General features: G+C 44.3%; 1 protein-coding gene across 3 annotated transcripts in view; it reads right to left on the bottom strand.

Moving 5' to 3' along the window:
* Positions 1 to 390: 390 nt before the first annotated feature.
* Positions 391 to 20,062, bottom strand: part of PER3 (period circadian regulator 3) — a 34,853-nt gene continuing 15,181 nt past the window's right edge. For 2 of the 3 annotated variants that reach the window (XM_069079133.1, XM_069079132.1), the window contains exons 9-22: positions 19,841 to 19,947; positions 17,920 to 18,076; positions 16,456 to 16,561; positions 14,752 to 14,880; positions 13,848 to 13,974; positions 11,486 to 11,621; positions 10,451 to 10,578; positions 8,159 to 8,311; positions 6,380 to 6,631; positions 5,288 to 6,000; positions 4,110 to 4,284; positions 3,758 to 3,932; positions 3,095 to 3,245; positions 391 to 2,558 (exon numbers count right to left, since the gene is read on the bottom strand). In XM_069079133.1, the coding sequence (XP_068935234.1) occupies positions 2,424 to 2,558; positions 3,095 to 3,245; positions 3,758 to 3,932; positions 4,110 to 4,284; positions 5,288 to 6,000; positions 6,380 to 6,631; positions 8,159 to 8,311; positions 10,451 to 10,578; positions 11,486 to 11,621; positions 13,848 to 13,974; positions 14,752 to 14,880; positions 16,456 to 16,561; positions 17,920 to 18,076; positions 19,841 to 19,947 (2,644 nt within the window). In that variant the 3' untranslated portion in view covers positions 391 to 2,423. Of the gene's footprint in view, positions 2,559 to 3,094; positions 3,246 to 3,757; positions 3,933 to 4,109; positions 4,285 to 5,287; positions 6,001 to 6,379; positions 6,632 to 8,158; positions 8,312 to 10,450; positions 10,579 to 11,485; positions 11,622 to 13,847; positions 13,975 to 14,751; positions 14,881 to 16,455; positions 16,562 to 17,919; positions 18,077 to 19,840; positions 19,948 to 20,062 lie in introns of those variants that run through there. The other variant, XM_069079134.1, reaches the window with a different exon arrangement.

Genomic DNA, 20,062 nt, shown 5'->3' on the forward strand with positions numbered 1-20,062 from the left:
TCTATTCTAGACTCTAGATTCCTCCCTTGAATTCTTAGTTTGGGTATTATTCTTTCCCCAAAGATCTTAACCTTGGGGGGAGCTGGAAGCCATACCTAGCAAAGTACTTCCCATTCTGGAATTTCACATTTTCAGTAGTTCAAATTGAAGCACTGTCAGATTACAGACCAGATTATGTGAAATTCTAATAAATGTACTAGATCAAGTTCATAAACTTGACAGGCCATTTTGTAGAAACCAAAAAGACACAAAACCGATTCCTTAAGGCCTAAGCTATATTTTAACAAAGGATTAATTGTATAATTTTTAATTTACAAATAAGCATACCATATGAGTTTCATTGTTTAAAGATGTACTCAGTGTCTGTGAAAGAAATTTTCTGGTCTTACAACAGGTTCACTGCTGGTTTTATTTTTATTTAAAAAAAAAAATCCAAGACACCTAGTCAGGATATTCATATACAGTAAAAACAAGTAAATTCACACATGGTTAATTACAAATTTGGTTGAAAAATTTAAAAAAACAACTCAGATTCTGATTTGCCTTGCGATTTATAACCAAGCATCATCTTAACCCTAGAATCACCTCATGTACATAGCATTCTTTTTTTTCCTTTTTTAAAAGAAATTCTCACAATACATCTGAGAAAAACAACTGCTGTGAGCAGCAACATTTGTGTAAACATTGAAAGAGACAATATGTACTTTTTTCAGACATGAATATCCGTAGGCAAGAATGTAACAATTTCATAAAAACATCGACCAAAAGCTTTAGTTAGATTGGGTGTGGCCCCCTTGGGGGGCGGGCAGTAACCACATCACTACTGAACCAACACATCACTCACTTCCAGCAGTAGTAATTTCACAGAGATAAAAAAAATCTAAAAATACTATCTAGCCTAACACTGAAGTTATCAAAATGTGATCATTTATAAATGGCTGTAAATATATATATATATATATATGTATATATATGCTCATACATTTGATGCTATACTTCTTTCAAAATCTATGTCTCACACGCACACATACATACATACATACATACATACACATCCAGAGCTCTCAGTGAACTGTGTCCTAAGGCAAATAAACTTGCAAACTTAGATAAAAGTAATCCAGGAAATAATGAAAAAAAGAGAGATTCCTACTACTCTTAGAGAAAGATAATCGGCTTTAAAAAAAAAACAAACCAAATTCTGAGGAATGAGCATTTGACAGTGCTCAAAAATGTGTGTTCATTGCCACAAGGAGATCCTGTGGTGATGGACACTTCCCAGACTAATTTTTTTTAATGGGAAAAAATGTATGTAATTTTACAAATGGAATGTATGTTTCAGAAACCATCCATCCAGTTCCAGGGCTCTGTGGAATACAAAGCTTCTCTGCTAATAACAGATTTAAATGGTATGTCTTCGATTCACTCATGGAGAAAAACGAGCTCATTTTATGTTATGTAGCAATTGCTCAGTAAAAATGCAAAACTTCCAAGGAGGATGAATTCCCCTACTACAGGCCAGGGGTGGTATCTTCCAGGTGCCATGCTCTTTGTGCTGTTGGAGGTCACACGCATTTAAAATCAGAGAAGGAATCACTCTACAGAGCACCAGGGAATAAGCAAGCATGAGAATGAACGATATTTAAGAGAGGAGCAAAAAGCGACCTAAGCACTGTTTTCCTCTCAACTGTGCACCCTTCGCTTCCACGGTGCTGCCCTAATACTAGGCAGAGCACAGCCCAGTGGACTCTGGTACTCAGGGCAGGGTGGAGGTGCTGTGCAGAAGGACTCCATGTAAAGTCTGGGAATGCTAAACACCAAGATCTAAAAAATGCTGATGTTCAGACTCCTGTGAGGACAGAAATGCCTACTAAGGCTTATGAATGAATGTTCACTAGACTTTTTTATTCTTTACTGAACAAGGCAAAATTGGAGTGCAAACGTCTTGCTTAAGCATAAACTTGAGTGGAAGCACCTCTGTGGGCTTGAGGCAGAGTTTGTCCAGTGTGGAACCTCATGGGAACAGCTTTCCCAGCCCCCAGTTCAGCCAGAAGGGATGGATCCAACGCAGGGAAGGCTCCGGGCTCACTGGAGTCGCCCTCTTTACAACATCCCACCTGGGCGAGACTAACCTTGTGCTCTGCCATCCACTGCTGTGGTCTAACCTCTTTGGAATTGTGACGGCTGAAATCGGGGCCAAATGCAACTGATGGTTTCAAGATGCTGGGAACACATTTCAAATTTAAGAGTTAAAGATTCTATTGAGAAAGTCATTCTATTTGCAAAAATAAAAGTCTATTAAAAATTGAGGAAGAAAACTTTTGGACAGCTCTAAGCATTCACTGATAACTGCAAAGTCATTGAAAAGGCAAGAATTTTAGAAGATATGCAAGGCTTCAGAAGAGGGTGGTCAAGTGTTCAAAACATTAAAGTTTTCTGTCTTGAAAAGGCTGTGCAGGCACATCTTCATGGTCAGTCACCCAACTGTCTTCTTCCAGACTCTTCTCATAAGGCAGAGCCCCAACACTCAGTAAACGTTTGCTGTCACACGTGACACAACCCTCCAGAAAGCAAAAAGAGCAGGTCATTAAGTGAGATTAAAGCCATTCTGGTCACTACATCAGAACAGCAATGAGCTGACCCCTCCTAAGACTATGAATCAATTTGATACTTATGTAAGCAAACGGTGCTATTTTATGACTCACTTTTACTGTCAAAAGCATTTAGTAGACAAGGACTTTTAGTCAACCCAAAGAGTAAGAAAGGTCAGACCGACCCATTTCCAGATAGATCTGTACATAACACCCATTTTTTTGAAAACAGAAGGATTAATTTCCGTGACTTTCCAACCTCAACCTCTCATGGTAAACTGAACTTCCTTTCCCGCTCACCTTATCTGAAAAAATACCCAAAGTATGTTCACTTACAAAGTCCCCGAGTAGCCAGGCTGGCCCACACGAATGGCCTGTCCCAACACTGCTTGTGTGAGGCCTCCACCTGCTTCTCCCCATCTCTGGCAGCCGTTCTAGGAGGTTGTGCCTTCTCCTCAGCCTCCTTCCCCCCCCCCCCCAGGACTCAGAGCCTCAGAGCCACTTACCTGGGTGTCTATTTCTCGAGGGACTGTCTGGCTTTGAATCCAAGGGTGTACTTCTGCCAATTCCTCTTTCTGTCCATCTGTAAACCGAGGTTGATGCTGCTTCATACTTTCCAGCTTCTCTAGGTCTTCTTTTAACACATCTTCTTTAACCCTTCAAGAAATCCCAACACCTTTAATCGGCACATCTTTTGATAGGGAAGGCTAAGCTACTCCAATAACAGACAGTCTGAATTTAGGTAAGGTGGAACATACACATTAGGACTATGTGACCTCTAGGTTCTCAAGTGAAGCACTTTGACTGAATCCAAACTTCATGTCAGTCAAAGGGCCACACTTGACGACCTAGAGGATCACATGTGGCCTCAAGGCCACAGGTTCCCCACCCCTGGTCTCGCCTTTTTAATATGAGTGAAACCCTGATAATCCTTCCAACTCTATTACAATATAAAGACTGATTCCTAAGCCAGAGAGAATTATTCTCCATGGGCCCAGGACATCATTTTTCCCCTTTCTTCCAAAGAATACACCTGCTGCACTTTCTAAGAGTTATGATCTAAAATACTGTAAAACCAACAAACACAAATGATGTTATAAAACGATTGCCTTCCATCCAAGGCTTATAGCCAGAAGTCCCTAAGATAACAGAGTTCTTTATTGCCTTACCTCTCGGGGACCTGATATGTCATCAGGACACACTCCGGGGTCTGTTCTATCATCCCCCAGATGGCGTCTCTACCTGATTTGTGGGGTGCTTCTTTTTCCTCTGATTTCTGCTCATTCTGGGAGGTTTCAGAGGAATAGTCGCTACTTGCAAAGTATTTGCTGCTATCACTGCTTCCTATTAAAAAATTAAAAAAAAAATTGAAAGCACTTCTCCAGGTCTGCTTTGGCTGAGTGGCCTAGTTGGGATGGCTGATCACCTTCTCTGGGGACGGCAACTCTAGGTAATGGGAGTAGCTTCCCAACAATTTCAGCACAAAGTCTCCTCCTTGCTTTTCACTCTCCCCTGACCTACCTGTGCCACAACCAGATGTGCCGTGGGAGAGTGAGCCGTTGGCATCGGAGCTCACAGACCCACTAAATGATGCCTCCAAATCAGCTCCAGCTGGAGAGTCCTTGTGAAGTAACAGGGTGAACAGGTCCTTGGCCACAGCATCATGGCTGCTTTCATTATTGCCTGCCTGATGTGGCTGGGAAGAAAGGATGCAAGAAAACATAGCGTCAGCACCGTGGGATGACAACTAAATAACTTTGTCCAAACAAAAGGACAAACTACGGAAATGAGAATGTTTCTTCCTATTTCTAGGAATATTGCAAACGTTCCTTTTAAATGAATGTTTCTTGGAGGTCTCAAGTCACAGCAGCTTACTTTTAGATGCTACTAGAATGTTTACAAAGCGCTTGTTTGGTCTGTGATCTCGACTGGTCCTCACAACAAGCTTGTGAAGTAGGGAGGCAGTGCAAGGATTACTGTTCCCACTTTATAGATGAGGAAACTGAGTCTCTGAGGAGTGATGGGACTTGCCCAAGGACACACAGGTATAAGTGGTGAAGATGGGATTTGAACTCAGCTATGTCATGTGGTACTTTTGCTTTTAATGCCTGGATTACTTTTATCAGATGAACTAAAAAATCAGGATGCAAAAAAAATGATATTCTTTTGGTTCTGATGAGATTCCATCACTTAACATGGATGTATACTTTAAACATGGGGAGAAGCTAAATAACAATTCCTTTAAGACTCACAATTCTCTGAGGACCTACAGCTGAGGAGCTCCTGTTGCTACAACAGCTCCCTGGATGCCAACACTCCCTTTGCTCTGGCTGCCCCTGGGCTCTCCAGGACAGGGTGCTGACCGCCCCCATCCTGCTTATGCCTGGTCATGCAAAAAGGAGGTGCGTGGTCTGACGTGAGCGCCAGCTATGCCCGCTGCCAGCTGCTCACAACTCTGACTTGTAAAGCCCCATATACACGAGCACATCTGGGGGTCTTTCCCAGACACCCTCTATAGGTGTGCAGGCACGTGTCCTTTTCAATGTCTGATAACAGGTTATGTGACCAGAAGATCCTTTACCCCAGTTGAGACAGAAAACAGTAGCCCACTAAGCCTGCCCACTGGCGACACCTGGGGGCTCTATACACAGTCAGCACAGGCCTGACGGCCCTGGCTGGGAAAAGAGATCGTTACTTACATCCTGCACTCCTGTGCCTGCTTCCTGTCCCATGTGTGGTAAGGGCTCAGGAGCCCCTGGCATTTCTTCCTGAAGCAGGTTCAGCTGCAGTGGGGAACTGCTCCTGGAATGACTAAATAAGGGGTGCTCCTGATCGCTCTGGAGCGCCCACTCCTCTTCAGCTGATCTCTGGCTGGAGGCTGGGGATGGTGGCTCTGGAAGGTCCTCCTGCTGCAGCACTGGTGATGAGGGGGGCAGCGGTGGTGGGACGATTTCAGAGCAACCAGGCATACCCCAGAACGGACAGGGGGAAGAGAAAGACTGGCACATCTGGGGACAGGCAGGGGGGTTGTGCAAAATAATGGTCATAAAAGCACCCACATAAGGAGACGGGAATGCTGGCAGCGGCTGCATCCTGTAGGCAGGGCTTGGCCCTGGCTGAGGTCCCGGTCCAGACATGGATGCTGTGCACTGTGCTCTCAGAGGGGACACCGGGGGCAGCACAGGAAAGCCAGCAGTTATGGAAGGGGCCAAAGGAGGGCGTAGCAACCCACACGAGCCAGGAGGGGCCACGTTTGAAGGTGACCAGGGCGGTCTGCCCGGAGATGGCGTTCCCAGCAGAGAAGGCAAGTTCTCACACGAGCCGCTGCTGTGAGAGGACACCGGCAGCTTCAGGCGCTTGTGTTTCCCCTTTTTACAGTTGCCTGACGGGGCCTGCTTGGAATAAGCGTCTCCTAAATGATGACAACAAACAGCAGTGGATGCCTCAGAAGTCTGCCAGGCCAAGAGGAGCCCACTGCCAGGCAGGTTTACAAAGAATGTGAGCAACAAGAGAAAGGCCAAGAGGAAAGGGGGTTATGCTGAAAGGTACTAGCGGCTCATGACTAGGACTATTTTTTTAAGGAACTCCTTCCCTGCATTAAAAAGATACTCGACTCCACCTAATAAAGAGATGGCCAGCAGGTGGCCCCTGGAAAAGGTCCGTGATGGGCTCCAGAGGCCGATGCCTCCATCTGCACCAGCCCTGGGGCCACCCCCAGCATGCAGGAGCACCCTAGACACACTGTGAAATCGCCATGTAACTAGGTATGCGAAAAATAACCAGTTCAGTACCTTGGATGAGGGGATATCTCATCTTGCTTCTGCTCTCTGGCTGAAGGTAGGAGCAATATGGAGAAGACAGAATCTTTTCCCGAAACCTGTCCACGTAGTTCTTCTCTTCTTTTTGCGTGTGAGCAGAGAGCACTGCCTTGGTGAGCCCCACCTGCCTGAAGCCCTCTGGGGCCACAGGGAAAGTCTGGAGGCTCAGACTCCGAGCCTCTGCCGGCTCGTTGCCTGCAGTAAGATCATCTCCAGCAGTCACCTCTGCCAAGGGAAGGGAGAGGAGTTATTGGTTTCAGTTGAATTCTTTACCAGCACTGTGACTCTACAAAAAGACTTACATGTATTCTTTCAGGGGCACAGAATGTATTATGCAGACTACTCTGATGCAATCATGACGACATAAAACTAGGAAAACATTTCTAAAAAAAGTGTCTATTTTTTAAAAATGTCATTTTTCTCAGTGACACTGTCTATGGTTGAGCTCTTTAGTCTGTGAATACTAACTTTACAAAATACACATTTACACAAAATTTGAATATTGCCAAGACATATATAGATAGATAGATAGATAGATAGATAGATAAATAGACAGACAGATAGATATATGCCATTAGAAATGTGGCAACATTTTGTGATAATACCAGTAAGTGGGTCAAATACTAAATGTGCTATAGGTAAAATTCCTATCTCACATTCAAATCATTTAAATTTAGGGAAAATGTTACTAAGGTTCAAAAACACTGGGAGTAGGAATTCAAAACCGAAACATCAATACATCTAACTTCTTTGAAATGGCCTAAGAAGTTTGAAACCACTTTACTGAGCTGGAAACTGTGCCAGGAGCAAAGTGCAAGTGTGCACTTGGCTGTGCCAGAAGAGGGGGACCAGAAGCTGCTGGTGAGCCTGGACTTCCTTGGGTGGGCAAGGCTCTCAGCCTCTCCTAACTGTGCTCTAAGTGAGCATCACCACAGCACCCACTCTCTTCTGGACAGTGCTGCCAGCACCTTGATGAGACAAAGCTGGTCTGCATTTCATTCCACCAGCCTACGGGCAGGGCACCCTTGACCACTGGACAATGACCGTGGTCTCCAGGCAATCCATCTCTTCATCTCCCCACTCCCTCTCCATCCTTGTTAGACATTACCCAGGAAGCAATGCACACACGCTATGACAGCAGGGTCAGGAAAAAGAAAATTAAATCTACAGATGATTAAGAAACTTCAACTAGCCTCAATAGCCTCCCCAACCAAACCTTTTTTTCCCCCATTTTCAGACCATCCTCAAGCAAAAGAGAAAAGTAAAAGTCCCAAAGGGATGCAGAATGACTTAGAAAATTAAATACTCCTATTGTCAAAGGAGGAGTGACTTGCTCATTTGTGTTATATATGACCACCAACATCCTACAGTCTGAACAAAATGCATTCTATACAGTTTGGCAGCAACTCAAACCAGCCCCATCAATGTGAGGACTAAAAAAACAAAACTAAAATGAATGATCATGCTTCTTAAAAACCCTTAAAAGCCAAGGAGAGGAAAGGATCCTTATAATCCAGAGGCGGCCAGGTGGCGCACTGCAAAAGAGCGCCGGCCCTGGCATTGGGAGACCCAGTGTCGGTTCTGGCCTCTGATACTTGGCACCCACACAAAATAACTGGCCGTGTAACCTTGAGCAAGTTACTTAACCCCAATTGCTTAAAAAAAATAATACAGAGGTGTGTGAGAAGAAAACAAAGGAAGGCGGCAGCGATGCCAGCCTCATGGCTAGGGGCAGCCCCCAGGGGTCCGTACCTGATTCTGGGTGAGGAACATGCACCAGGGTGCTGCGGTAGCTGCACTGGCTTGTGGCAGAGAGCACACTCATGGCTTTGGGGGAGAGTGCCAGCGCTGAGCCGTTGTCCTCAGCCCCTGCTGGAGTGGCCAGGACCGGAATCTGGGGGATGGCTAGTGAGATCAAAGAAATACCATGAACAGAATATCAACCTTTACCTTTCCTGGGTAACATTCTGATCAAATCAACAAACCAGCTGGTACTGAGCGATTGCCCTGGGCAGTGCCAGGATACAAGGAGAGAAAGAAATAGGTCTGACCTTCCATGAGGGGTAATGTGGTGGGAGGAGGAAATCCAGAAAGGCCTCATGCAGGAAGTGGTACTGGAGCTGAGCCTTGAAGGAAAAGAGGGTTTCTGGGATGCGAGGGCTCCACTCTCTGTGGCAGTGAGTGGAGAGGAGCCAATGCAGGAGATGGGCCTGGCTATGGGGAGTGAGGCAGAGGGAGAGGGGCTGGGAAGGATGCTGATGTCACGGGCAACAGGGAAGTCTGGTGAGCTGTCTGGATGTGCTGACTCTTGAGATGCTTCTGAGACATTCTGCTCAGGACAAGCAAAATGAACTGCTGATGTGTGTGCCTGGTGCTCTGAAGATAGCTTATGCCTGGGCAGAGAGGGAGTTTATCTGAATCATGGGAGCCACTGGGGTCACAAAATAAGGTAGAAAGAACATTGGGGTACACCTGCAGCTAGAGGGCCTGACATGAATGAAGACTGTGAGATCTGGAGATGAGAAAAAATGGTTAGACAGCTAGGAGCAGAACCAAGAGAAACGTCATGAAAAGAGACAGGAGAGGATACAGGGGAAGGCCGGGCAATAGTGTCAAAGCAAAGGCCACTGGACTAGCAATTATGAGATGGTTGCTAACTTTGGGAAAAACGCTTTCAGTTGAAAGAGGTCAGAAAGTGAACCAATCAATACTCATTTAAATGCCTACTATGTGCTGGGCACCATGCTAAGCACTTAAGATATAAGAAGAGGCAAAAAGTCCCAGGCCTTGAGAGATCATAACCCAGTTGGGGAGACAACAAGGAAACAAACACATACACACAAGCTATATACAGAACAAGCAGGAGTAAGGCACCAGAATGAAGAAGACAGGACTCTTGCTGGGACTTAAAGGAAGCCAGCAGGCAGAGATGAGAAGGCAGAGCTTTCTAGGTCCTGGGGACAGACAGAAATGCCAGAAACCTAAGGTTACTGGTGGAAACAGCTCGGAGGCTGCTAGTCTGGAAGGTGTGAGAAGACTGGAAGTGGGGGAGGAGGTTATGAAGGGCCTTGAATGCCAAAGAACATTTTTTATTTGATTTTGAAGGTCATAGGGAACCAAGGGAGTTTACTGAATTAGAAGGATGATGTGGTCAGACCTGTGCCTTAGGAAAATCACTGGTGGCTGAATGGTGGATGGACGAGAGTGGGGAGAGATCTGAGGCAGGGAGTCCCCAGCAGCTATTGCCACAGTCCAGGCATGAAGTAACAAGGGTCTGCACCAGTGCTGGCACAGCGTCAGAACAGGAGGGGCACATCTGAGAGATGCTGCAAAGGTGGCCGGCCTTGGCAGCAGCCTGGATGGGGGGAGGGTAAGAGTGAGGAGCCCAGGACAACTCTGTGGGGGCCTGGAAGGATGGTGACAGCCTCTACGGTCATAGGGAAAGGTTTTGGGGAAAACACAGTAAATTCAGTTTGGACATGTTGACTTTAAGATGTCTACTGAGCACCCAGCTTGATATGTCTGAAAGGCAGCTGGAAACACAAGATAGGAGGTCAGCAGAGCGTGTGGGGCGGGACAGGTGGGTTTGAGAGCCATTAGCACACATGATAAGCCAGAGTATGAGGGGGTTCAGAAGTGAGTAAAAGAAAAAAAGTAGATTTAATATGTAAAGAACTACAAAGAACCTGTGAGTTCTTCAGTGTGGGAAATTCTCTCTCCTCTCTGATTTAGTAGTTAAATCCTAAGGAAGATACTAAGCAACTGCCTGAAGCCCAGGGTCACAAAGCTGGCCAAGGCATGGTTAGGATTTAAATCCCCCTCTTCTTGAACCCAAGCCCAGTACTTTATTAATTATGTGGCATTACCTATGTAAGGATGTATTATGTACATCAAAATCTTAACTTATATTAGAGAAAAAAAAACCTTCCCCAGTATGGTAACAGAAGTTCTGTGAAACTGGGATTATTTTATGTACAACAAAATATAAGTCACATTTACTGTCACTGATGTTTCCACTCTAAATGACAGTGGGTTCCCATTTACCGTCTAGTGTCTGGGCACCAGCCGGCTTCTGACTGACGTGCTGGTCTTCCTCAGAGGAGGAGGAAGTTGTGTTGGTGCAGGAGATGCACTTCCTCTTCAAGGCCGGGATGTTGTAGCTCTCAAGATACCTGTATCAGAAGCAGGCCACATGCACCCTCTTACATGTGCAGGTACCTGCACCCAGCCACACACACGCATACACATACAGGCTCACATCCATTACAATGTTTCAAAACTGAAACTGCAGAGCCCTGTGCATGTGACACAAGCACGCTTTCTGTGCAGATCATCAATCATGCTCTAAATCCAATAGATATTTCTCCATAATAGCACAGTTAATATGTTTCCCAAGAGAAACATCTAGGAGATACCAATAAGGTCACCTTTAAGCACTTTTTCCTGACATGAAAAGTAAAGATGACCTAAGACATGGCAGAGGGCTACTAAGTGAGTCCACTGATCAAACGTGCCCTTGTGTGACCTGTCCAGATAGAAAATCTATGACTCTGGGATAAATCATCCTTTGTTCCAACCACACCTGCCCTTTTCCTCTGCACTGATCAGCCTCCCATCTAGCCTGTCTGCAAAGTCCTCCTGTCTCTCCCCATAGGCCTCACATATGTTTTACAAGCCAGAGCAAGGCCCACGTTTTTCACCATCTTCCCTGACTGTCATTGACCTAATGTGGGCTCTAACCCTTCAGAGAATGGGGCAATAATCAATACAGACCTGGACACGACCAGACATCTTGATATGAGCAGATGCTCCCCAACTATGCCTCTTTTACCCATTAGCTTGACCAATCACTTTAATTTTGGATTGTTCAGTTTCTCACGTTTGTCTCATCTCCCCAAACTAGATTATAAATTGAGTGGAATCTTGTCTTAGGCTACTTTAGATTCCTCTGGCATTTATCAAGGTGTCTTCAAAATACATAAATTGATTTATAATTGATTGATAATGCAACTGAAGGCAGAATGTATTTAGAATGTATGGAGTCTACAATGATCACTTGTTTTTTCTTTTCTTCCACACCTGATAATACTGTCCACACAATTGATCTGCTGATAGGATGGAGTATGCTGATCTTTTCTCAAATCATCACAAGAATCAGTGCCCAAACTACTATTTCTCAGCTCCTGAAATGAAGGATGAGAAGACTTCTTGTTGCCTAGAAAAGAAAAATAAGACATTTCCAAAGCATACATTAGCATACTTTGATCTGGATGAGGCCAGTGCTGCCCAAACTATCCCATAATCAAGGCAGAAGCTTTCGCTCTCTCAAATGGCCTCACTGAGCCAGATGAATGGGAGTAGCCACATCCTGGTGAAGTGGCCAATGGCTTGGACAGCGAGAGGGGGTCTGCTGGGCAGGCTAACAGCACAAGACCCTGAGTTTATCTAGCTGAATGAGGAAATGTCCTTTAGATTCTAATGGACCATGGAAGGAGGATGAAGTGATCAAGAAAGAGAAGAGCTAGCTTGAGATTTGCAAAAAAGAGGAAGATGTGACAATATTAATCGGGTTCAACAACATATTCCCCTAGGGCAGGGTGAGGTCACACGTGGCCCACAAGGTCCTCAAGTGTAGCCCTCTGAGGATTCAGTCAAAGGGCGGTACTTGAGGCCCCAGAGACATGTGGCCTCGAGACTGTGGGTTTCCTGCCCTAGTACATAAGCTCCATGAGGGCAGGGAAGTGTCATAACTAATCTTGTCTTCTATCTCCCCTCACACCTAGTCTAACACAGCATTCTGCTAATAACAGGTACTTAAGAAATGCTTCTTGAGTCAGTAAGAGTAAAGAAAAGCTAAATCTTGCAGGTGGGGAGAAATAGTTTATCATGAGAAACATAGGAGTCAGGCCAAATTGTGACTGCAGAGATGGATCTGGGTGACGACAGTTAATGGTCCTCGGTGAGAGCTGAGGCTGAGGCAGGGAGGCGAACATATGCATGATAAGGGAGACTCCTCGGTTACTCAGATCTAGAGAAGAGCCTCATTGCCAATGGAGCCTGAGAGATTACAGGCAAGGAACTTTCCTAGTCAAGACAAGATGAGGCCAGTTCTGCTGGATACATGCTACCGTAAGGGGCACTGACAACTTCAAAAGGCTTTCTATCCACTGTGATGTCTGAGTCATTAAAAAACAGAACAAAAAACTCACCATCGAAAACAAATGGTCCACCACGTAGTGCTGAGGAGGAAGACAGTCCTTCTGGGGGAAGCAGTGACATTACCATGCCCCCCTGGCAGAGAGGCAAAGCCTCTGAACCATGCCATTGTTCAGTCACTTTAGTCAGACTCTCTGTGACCCCATTTGGGGTTTTCTTGGCAGAGACACTGGAGTGGTTTGCCATTTCCTCCTCCAGTTCATTGTATAGATGAGGAAGCTGAGGCAAACAGTGTGAAGTGACTTGCCCAGGGCCACACAGCCACATCTGAATTCAGGAAGAGGAGTCTTCCTGAGTCCTGGCCCAGCATTCCATCCACTGCACCACCTAGCTGCCCCTTTTTGACTATGTCAGGTCTTGACAAAGAAAGTCTTGCTATCTGGGCTGTCAGAACTGATTCAAAAGAGGATGAGTATAAAGGGCATTACCAACCTTGGGGCACAATTCTTACTGTTATTTTAATGACAGAAAAAAGAACTGACTCTGTGCTCTTGCAATTTCTAACATGAAAGTTTATGTACCATACCAAGTTAATGTTTAAAGACAAGAACAACCCAATGGCCAGTGCTATTAACCCTTAGGTCAAACAGAAGGCTAAGGGAAGATAAGGCCATGGCAAATGGCACACAGAAGGAGTTCCATATTTAAGGTTTTCTTCCACAGTGCAGAGAGCTGCAAGAACTGTTCAAAAGAAGGTGAACTTCTCCACCTGGGCAGTGCCCACCTCACCTACCGTCAACAGGATACATTTCTGTACCAGAAATGGCAGTAAAGATACAGATTCTTTGTGGGAAAAGACTGCTTTATTCATTTTGTATTGAATATGCATCTTTTAAAATTGTATTAACTCATTATCTGAAGCATGGTCTAAAGAAACTGGGTTTCACACTTTGTAGTGGGTAAATGAGCAGAAAAAACGTCCAAATTTGTTCTACTATTCCTTGGCATTAGTCTAATTACTGGCATTAAGTTAACCAGTTAATTAACTAAGTTACTAAGATTATAAAGAAATATTGTTAAGAAACAGAGCACTGGTCCTGGGATGAGGAGGACCCGAGTTCAAATCCAGCCTCAGACACTTGACACTTACTAGCTGCGTGACCCCGGGAATGTCACTTAACCCCAAATGCCTTGCCAAAAAAAACAAAATAAGAGATTTTAGCCACACATTTTAAACGATTCAGAAGCATATATGAAAAAAACCTGGAAAATGATGCTGACTCACCTCCTTGTCGCTCTGTACCTGATCCCACAAACTGTTGGTTTGATAATTTGGTCCTTGATTCAATATATAGCTGCTGACCCAGGTTTTTGATTTTGTTGACAGTAGCACAGACCTGTTGCAATGTCATCTTAGGAGGGAAAGGGAAACAAAAGCAAAATGCACCAAAATATTTGACAAAAGATGTCAGGGTCAGAAAGGTTGCTAGAAAGGTTCTGAGTCCAATATCCTCATCCTACAGATAGGTAAACTGAGGCAGAGGTGAGGTGCCTTGCCCAGGACCACACACACACACACACACACACACCACTAAGTGTCTGAGGCTGGCTCTGAGCTCACACCTGGGTCTGGGCTGCCCGTCTATAACTCATAACCCCACCAGCACAGGGTCATACTAGCCCGAGCCAGCTCTGAACCATTTAGTTGCAAATATGCCACATCTGTGGAAAGAGAGTCCCAGCAGTCGGGTCAAACTGGTGCTGAATTGGGTTTTACAGGGACATTCCCAAGTCTAGTTTTGCCCATGGAGGTCACCAGCTCCACAGGGCATCGAGTTCAGGACCCGGAGTCAGGAAATACAGCTGCACACACTGACTGGCTCGGTGACCCTGGACAAGTTACTTCCCTTCTGTCTGACTCACTTTCCTCATCTGTAAAACAGGGATCATAATAGTCCTCACCTTCCAGAACTGTTAAAACAGGATCCAATGAGATACCATTTGTAAAGCTCTCCACACAGCATCTGGCATGTGGTAGGCACTTAAATTAACGTTTGCTATTATTCTGAATTAATCCAGTCATTTCAGCAAGTGCTGAGGTCACAACGAACACTTCAGTTCATTCCAATGAAAGGTACAAAAGTAAAGAAAACTTTACTCAAATAAAAATACTGAACTAAGGAACTTACCGGCTCCTTCTGTACTTCCTCGACATAGTTCCCACTGGATTCACTAGATGATGCGATGCTAATGTAATGTTCTTGTGACCCATTGCTTCCCAGGCTTCCGTAGCCACTGGACCCACTGACATGGACTGGCTGTGAGAACAAACATCTCTGAGCTCTGAGAAGACACGTCCGAGGAGCTCCCAGCTAACAGGGCTCCCCGTGCTTCCCTCCCAATCTCAGTGCACAGTGTAGGAAGCTTCCAACCCTGCTAGCTGGAGGCCAAGACCTGGCCTCAAATACCATCGGGGACTCAAAGTGAGGACACTTAAGAGCTCAACAAGAAGCTACAACCCAGAACACAACCACCCTCGTTGGCTCTTAGCACACTTTCTATCTGCCCAAACCAGAGTTTCAAGCCTTGTTCTCTTCTATTGCCTTGACTCAGCTGTCTCACATGCTGGTGAACTACTTTTAAGGACTGTGCTTTTGACTTGTGAATTCTAAGGTCAAAAGAGTCTCCAGCCTCTTCAAGAGAGCCCCTTTCAGCTGAACTGTTCTCAAGGCCAGGTTCTAGTCCACCATTATGCCTGATGAATAAGTGATCCTTAAAACAAGAGCCTTAGGCTTGCAAGACTGTCCAGCCAAACTATTTATGAGGAGAGAGTTGGCCAACAGAGGGATTTCTAAACACTGAGCTTATATGAAACTTTTCATTACACAGGCCCTTGACCCCTTGGGCTACATTCAGGGAGAACTGAGAAGTGAGCAAATTAAAACATAAAATGACTGTACTTTCAAGCATCTCAGAAAAAATTTTCAGAGCTAGAAGGGATTATAAAGATGATACTACCTAATGCCTTCATTTAACAAATAAGGAAATTGAAGCCTCAAGAAGGCAAGTGACTTGTTCCAAGTTACATAAGTGGCAAAGCTGAGATTTGAACACAGGTCAGTCTTTCTGCTTCCAAATCCATGGAAACCTCAGTCTCTGGGGAAGTCTGAGAATCACAGGGCTCACCTAAGATCTTACATTGTATAAATATTTATACCAGAATATACCCTACAGAAATAACTTTGTATTTTAGGAAAGTATTGAAATGATTCTAGAAACAGCCACTTTTAATAATTCCTTTCACAGCCTAATTTTACCTTCAACCTCTCAGTGGCTAGGGAGAATGTGAAATTCCATATTCCCAATGGATCTTTTTTCTCTCAGAATCATTAAGATATACTTAAGTAAAATCCAGAGACTGAATGCATTGGTATGTCTGGGAGAAAGAGAGAAAATGAAACAAAACATCTAAGGAATACAGAGAATGAAAGGTCTACAGCTTACTATCCCCCAATGAAGTTGGAACATAATCTGTTCTCACAAATTAAAAGAGGTTACCTGCACTGACCAAGAACGAGGGTAAGAACTATCTACCCCAACAAAAGAAGTAAAACACAAAGTTTTTCTGAGATTTGACAGGGGAGGGTCGCCTCTTTACTGTGCATGCGGGCAGATTGGGTCTGAGCTGTGGTGGGCTGTGTCTGCTGACTCTGCCCTAGGTCACCATGGGAGCCCCTGGGAGCAGAAGGTAAGCAGGTCTCCTGGGTCATGGTGCCTGGACCTGCAGCAGCCGCATAGTAGGGCTATCTTGTGAGTGCTGGGTGAACCTGTCTCCAGATAAAACAAGCCCCACAGGGCCTGGGAAGAGGACACATTTTTAGATCCTATTTTACCTGCAAGAGAAGTTTGTAAATTTGATCTTGTAATTCCATGATATCTTTGTCAATACTGCTTATCTTCTTGATTCTGGCAGCAAAGACATCTTCATTTAACGGGCTCCTGTGAAATGCCAAGTGAAAAACAGTGTGCGCCAAGCTGGATGGAAGATTGACTTAAAAAAAATACATATATATGTACTTTATGCAACAGATGACTCTTAAAATGACCCATACACTTCTTTGATCTTGGACTCTAAGAAATAAAACAGGAAAACACAAATTCCACATGAGGATGTCCACAAATACTAAGAAAAGCTGTAGTTTTCTCTCATTTCAGTGATTCATGAGGGGAACCTAAGTTGTGAGGTCTCACCTCCCAAATCAGAGTTCTGGCTTTGCAGGCCAGACCCTGGTCCTCCTAGAACAAGTCTGTGCATTTATTTTTTTTCTTTTTTGGACGGGGGGGGGGGGGGAGGCAAGGCGATTGGCTGTGTGATCAAGTGTCTGAGGTCAAATTTTAACTCTGGTCCCCCGACTCCAGAGCCGGTGATCTATTCACTGTGCCATCTAGCTGCCCCAAGTCTGTGCATTTCTAAAGGAGTCCAATGGGCAGGTAAAAACAACATGTGTTTTACAAAGTGCTCATGGGACCCTCCATTGAGGCAGGCCCCCGAATTTCCATTTTACAGACAAGGAAATTAAGACTAAGAGAAGCTTAGTGACTTGACCAGGGACACATAGCTCATTAGTAACTGAAGTAGGACTGGCAGACGAGTCTTTCTGCTGCCACAGCCCATACTCGCTGTTGGGTCAATAAACTGCCAACACTATGAGAAGGGTGTGAGAACTGGTGATCTGTTATACAGCTGAAGTACAGATCATGCTCTCATCTCCTCTGAGGCATGCATGGTAAAGTAAATGCTTTACAATATTTTAAAAATAGAAATAATGGTTTTATTCCTGTTAGAAATTATTCGTTGGGGGCGGCTAGGTGGCACAGTGAGTAAAGCACCAGCCCTGGAGTCAGGAGGACCAGAGTTTGGTTCTGGCCTCAGACACTTAATACCCACAAATAAAGCTGTGTAACCTTGGGCGAGTTACTTAACCCCAGTTGCCCTCCAAAAGGCAAAAAAAAAAAAAAGAAATTATTAGTCAACTATTCTAGTTAGCCATGACTCCACTGCAATGAAGAAAACTTTGGCCCTCAAAGGAAAAATGACAATCACTTCCTATGTCTAGTCTGGAGACACAGGAAAGTAAAAGAACAAGGACCAGTCCAGAGAACTGAAGAGCAAAGTCTCATCATCCCAGAAAGCAGAACAATTCCTTTATCAAAAGCTGGTTGGAAGCCCAAATGGCTGAGAACTGGATAATCCTCAGTGAACATCAATAGAGGCCCCAGCAGGAAAGTCTCAGCTGTGCACATATCTCAGTGAAGAAAAAACTGCTCAGAAATCATGGCCATCTTCACTGACTTACGTTCGGACTTTGTGTCGGCCGATGATGAAGGAAACTTTCCGGCTCCATGGGTTCACAAAGCTGGACCAGCTGGAATCCAATATGACATAATCTCCATTCTGAGTGCAAAATCTAATGGGTGAATGTTCAAAGGGAGGTTGGCCAGCATACTTCAAGACTACAAAATGCAGCAAAAGGGAAACATGATTAGCATAACAGAGAGACACTGGCCAAGAAAAAGTATTTCTGGGTCCGTTCTGAAGTTACTGATTTCCTTCTTGTGTTTTCTAGGAAACTGCTTTTAAAAGTATAACCAAAAAGGATTTAAAATCTTTCTTTCTCTTATATAAGGTTTATTTACTGCTGCTTTTAAAAAATTCCCTAGTGCTCAATAAACTCCCTAACATATATTACCTAGGAAAGAGCTCTCAATTCATTAAGAATTATTGGGAAAATTACAAAGCAGTCTAGCAGACATTACGTTTAGGTCAACATCTAACACCATATACCATAACAAATTCAAAGTGGGTAGGTGACCTAAATATCAAAAATCACAGCATTAAATAATAATGATTAATAATCATATACCTGTGCGAGCTACGGCTGAAGGGTGAATTTGTAACCTAACAAAGGATAGAAGGGATTGCAAAAGATAAGACAGGTCATTTTGATTATGAAACTTAAAATAATAACAATAGCTGACATTTATATAGCGCAGACAACGTGCCAGGCTCTGTGCTGAGCACTTTACAAATATTTCATTTGACCTCACAAAAACTCTGAGGTTTTTTTATTTCCATTTTACAGATGAAGAAACTAAGATAGTCACAAGTCAACTGCCTGGCCCAGAGTTACGCGGAAGTATCTCAGGTGATATTTGAACTCAAATCTTCCTGACTCCAGGCCATGCCCAGGGGAGAGAAGGGGGAAGCTTTTATATGGATAAAATTATTGCAAGGTAAGAAGGAAGTGAGTGGGGAAAAAAAACATCTTTGTCTCAAACATGTACTAAGGGACTTCCATTCAAGACAAAGAAATACATAAAACCAAAACCTATTCCTTCAAAAATAAAAGGTCAAAGGACATAAAAAAGACTCTTAAAAGGACTGCAAACAACCATATGAAACAATGCTCCAGATCATTAAACATAAAAGAAATGCAAAAATCCAAACAACTCAGAAGTCACTCTTCACATTCGCAAAGGAGCAAACATGACAAAAGACAGGGACAGTCAATGTTGGGTAGAACTGCAGGCTGCTCCTGCTGTTCTGGAAAACAATTTGGGATCTTGTGAAGAGAGTGACAGGTCCCCACACTCTGATGCAGGGGTTCCACTGCTGGGCATGTTTCATGAGGAGATCAACGCAAAACAAGATCATCACAAACCAACATATTCATTGCCCTGATTTTGGTAGTCTCCGAGAAATTGGTGCCGAGTGAAGCAGCAGACGGAGGAAACTAAGGAGGGGTCACTAGGATGGTGTCAGTGAGAAAACCACCATGCAATCAATGCTACATGCAGATAAATGGGGATCCTGGCTGTCTCTTGGAGAGACAGGAGAAGGCCCCCACCACCTCCCCCCTTTCCTCCCAGAGGTTGGAGGCCGGGAGTATGGAACACCACATACAACATCAGCCTATTTTTATATCTGGGCTAATTTTGCTGAACTTTTCTCCTTTGTTATAAAGGATGATTCTCTGGTAAGAGAAGAAGGGAGAGATACAATGGGAAATGAAGATAACATAAGGACACGATATCAATAAAGATATATTAAAAATAAGCAGCTGGCTAAAACTGTTGGACAGTTGGAATTCAGTACATTGCTCATCAGGCTGAGCCAAAGAACAATGATCAGGATTAGGAGCTGGGGTAATGAAGACAATAAAAGATGTAGAACATACATGAGAAAAGCCGTGTCTCCATACAGAAACATTCACTTACTTTTTTGGTGCACAGCAAACATCAGAGGACGGTCTTCTGGATGCAGGTACATTAAGACGGAGGTTCCAATCAGGTCCTGAGGGAGGTAGCCCAGCAAAGGCACAGCTCTGGGATTGACATACAGCCCCACAGAGGAAAAATCCCAAAATGATAAGATTTGTGAACACTTTCCAACAAAATCTAATTTCCAGTATTTTCCCTGAAAGTTAATTTCAAGTGGCA

The sequence above is a fragment of the Petaurus breviceps genome, unplaced genomic scaffold (assembly GCF_028583685.1).
Source record: "Petaurus breviceps papuanus isolate PSGF00001 unplaced genomic scaffold, PetGlider_PUasm1.0 91041, whole genome shotgun sequence".
Taxonomy (NCBI): Eukaryota; Metazoa; Chordata; class Mammalia; order Diprotodontia; family Petauridae; genus Petaurus; species Petaurus breviceps.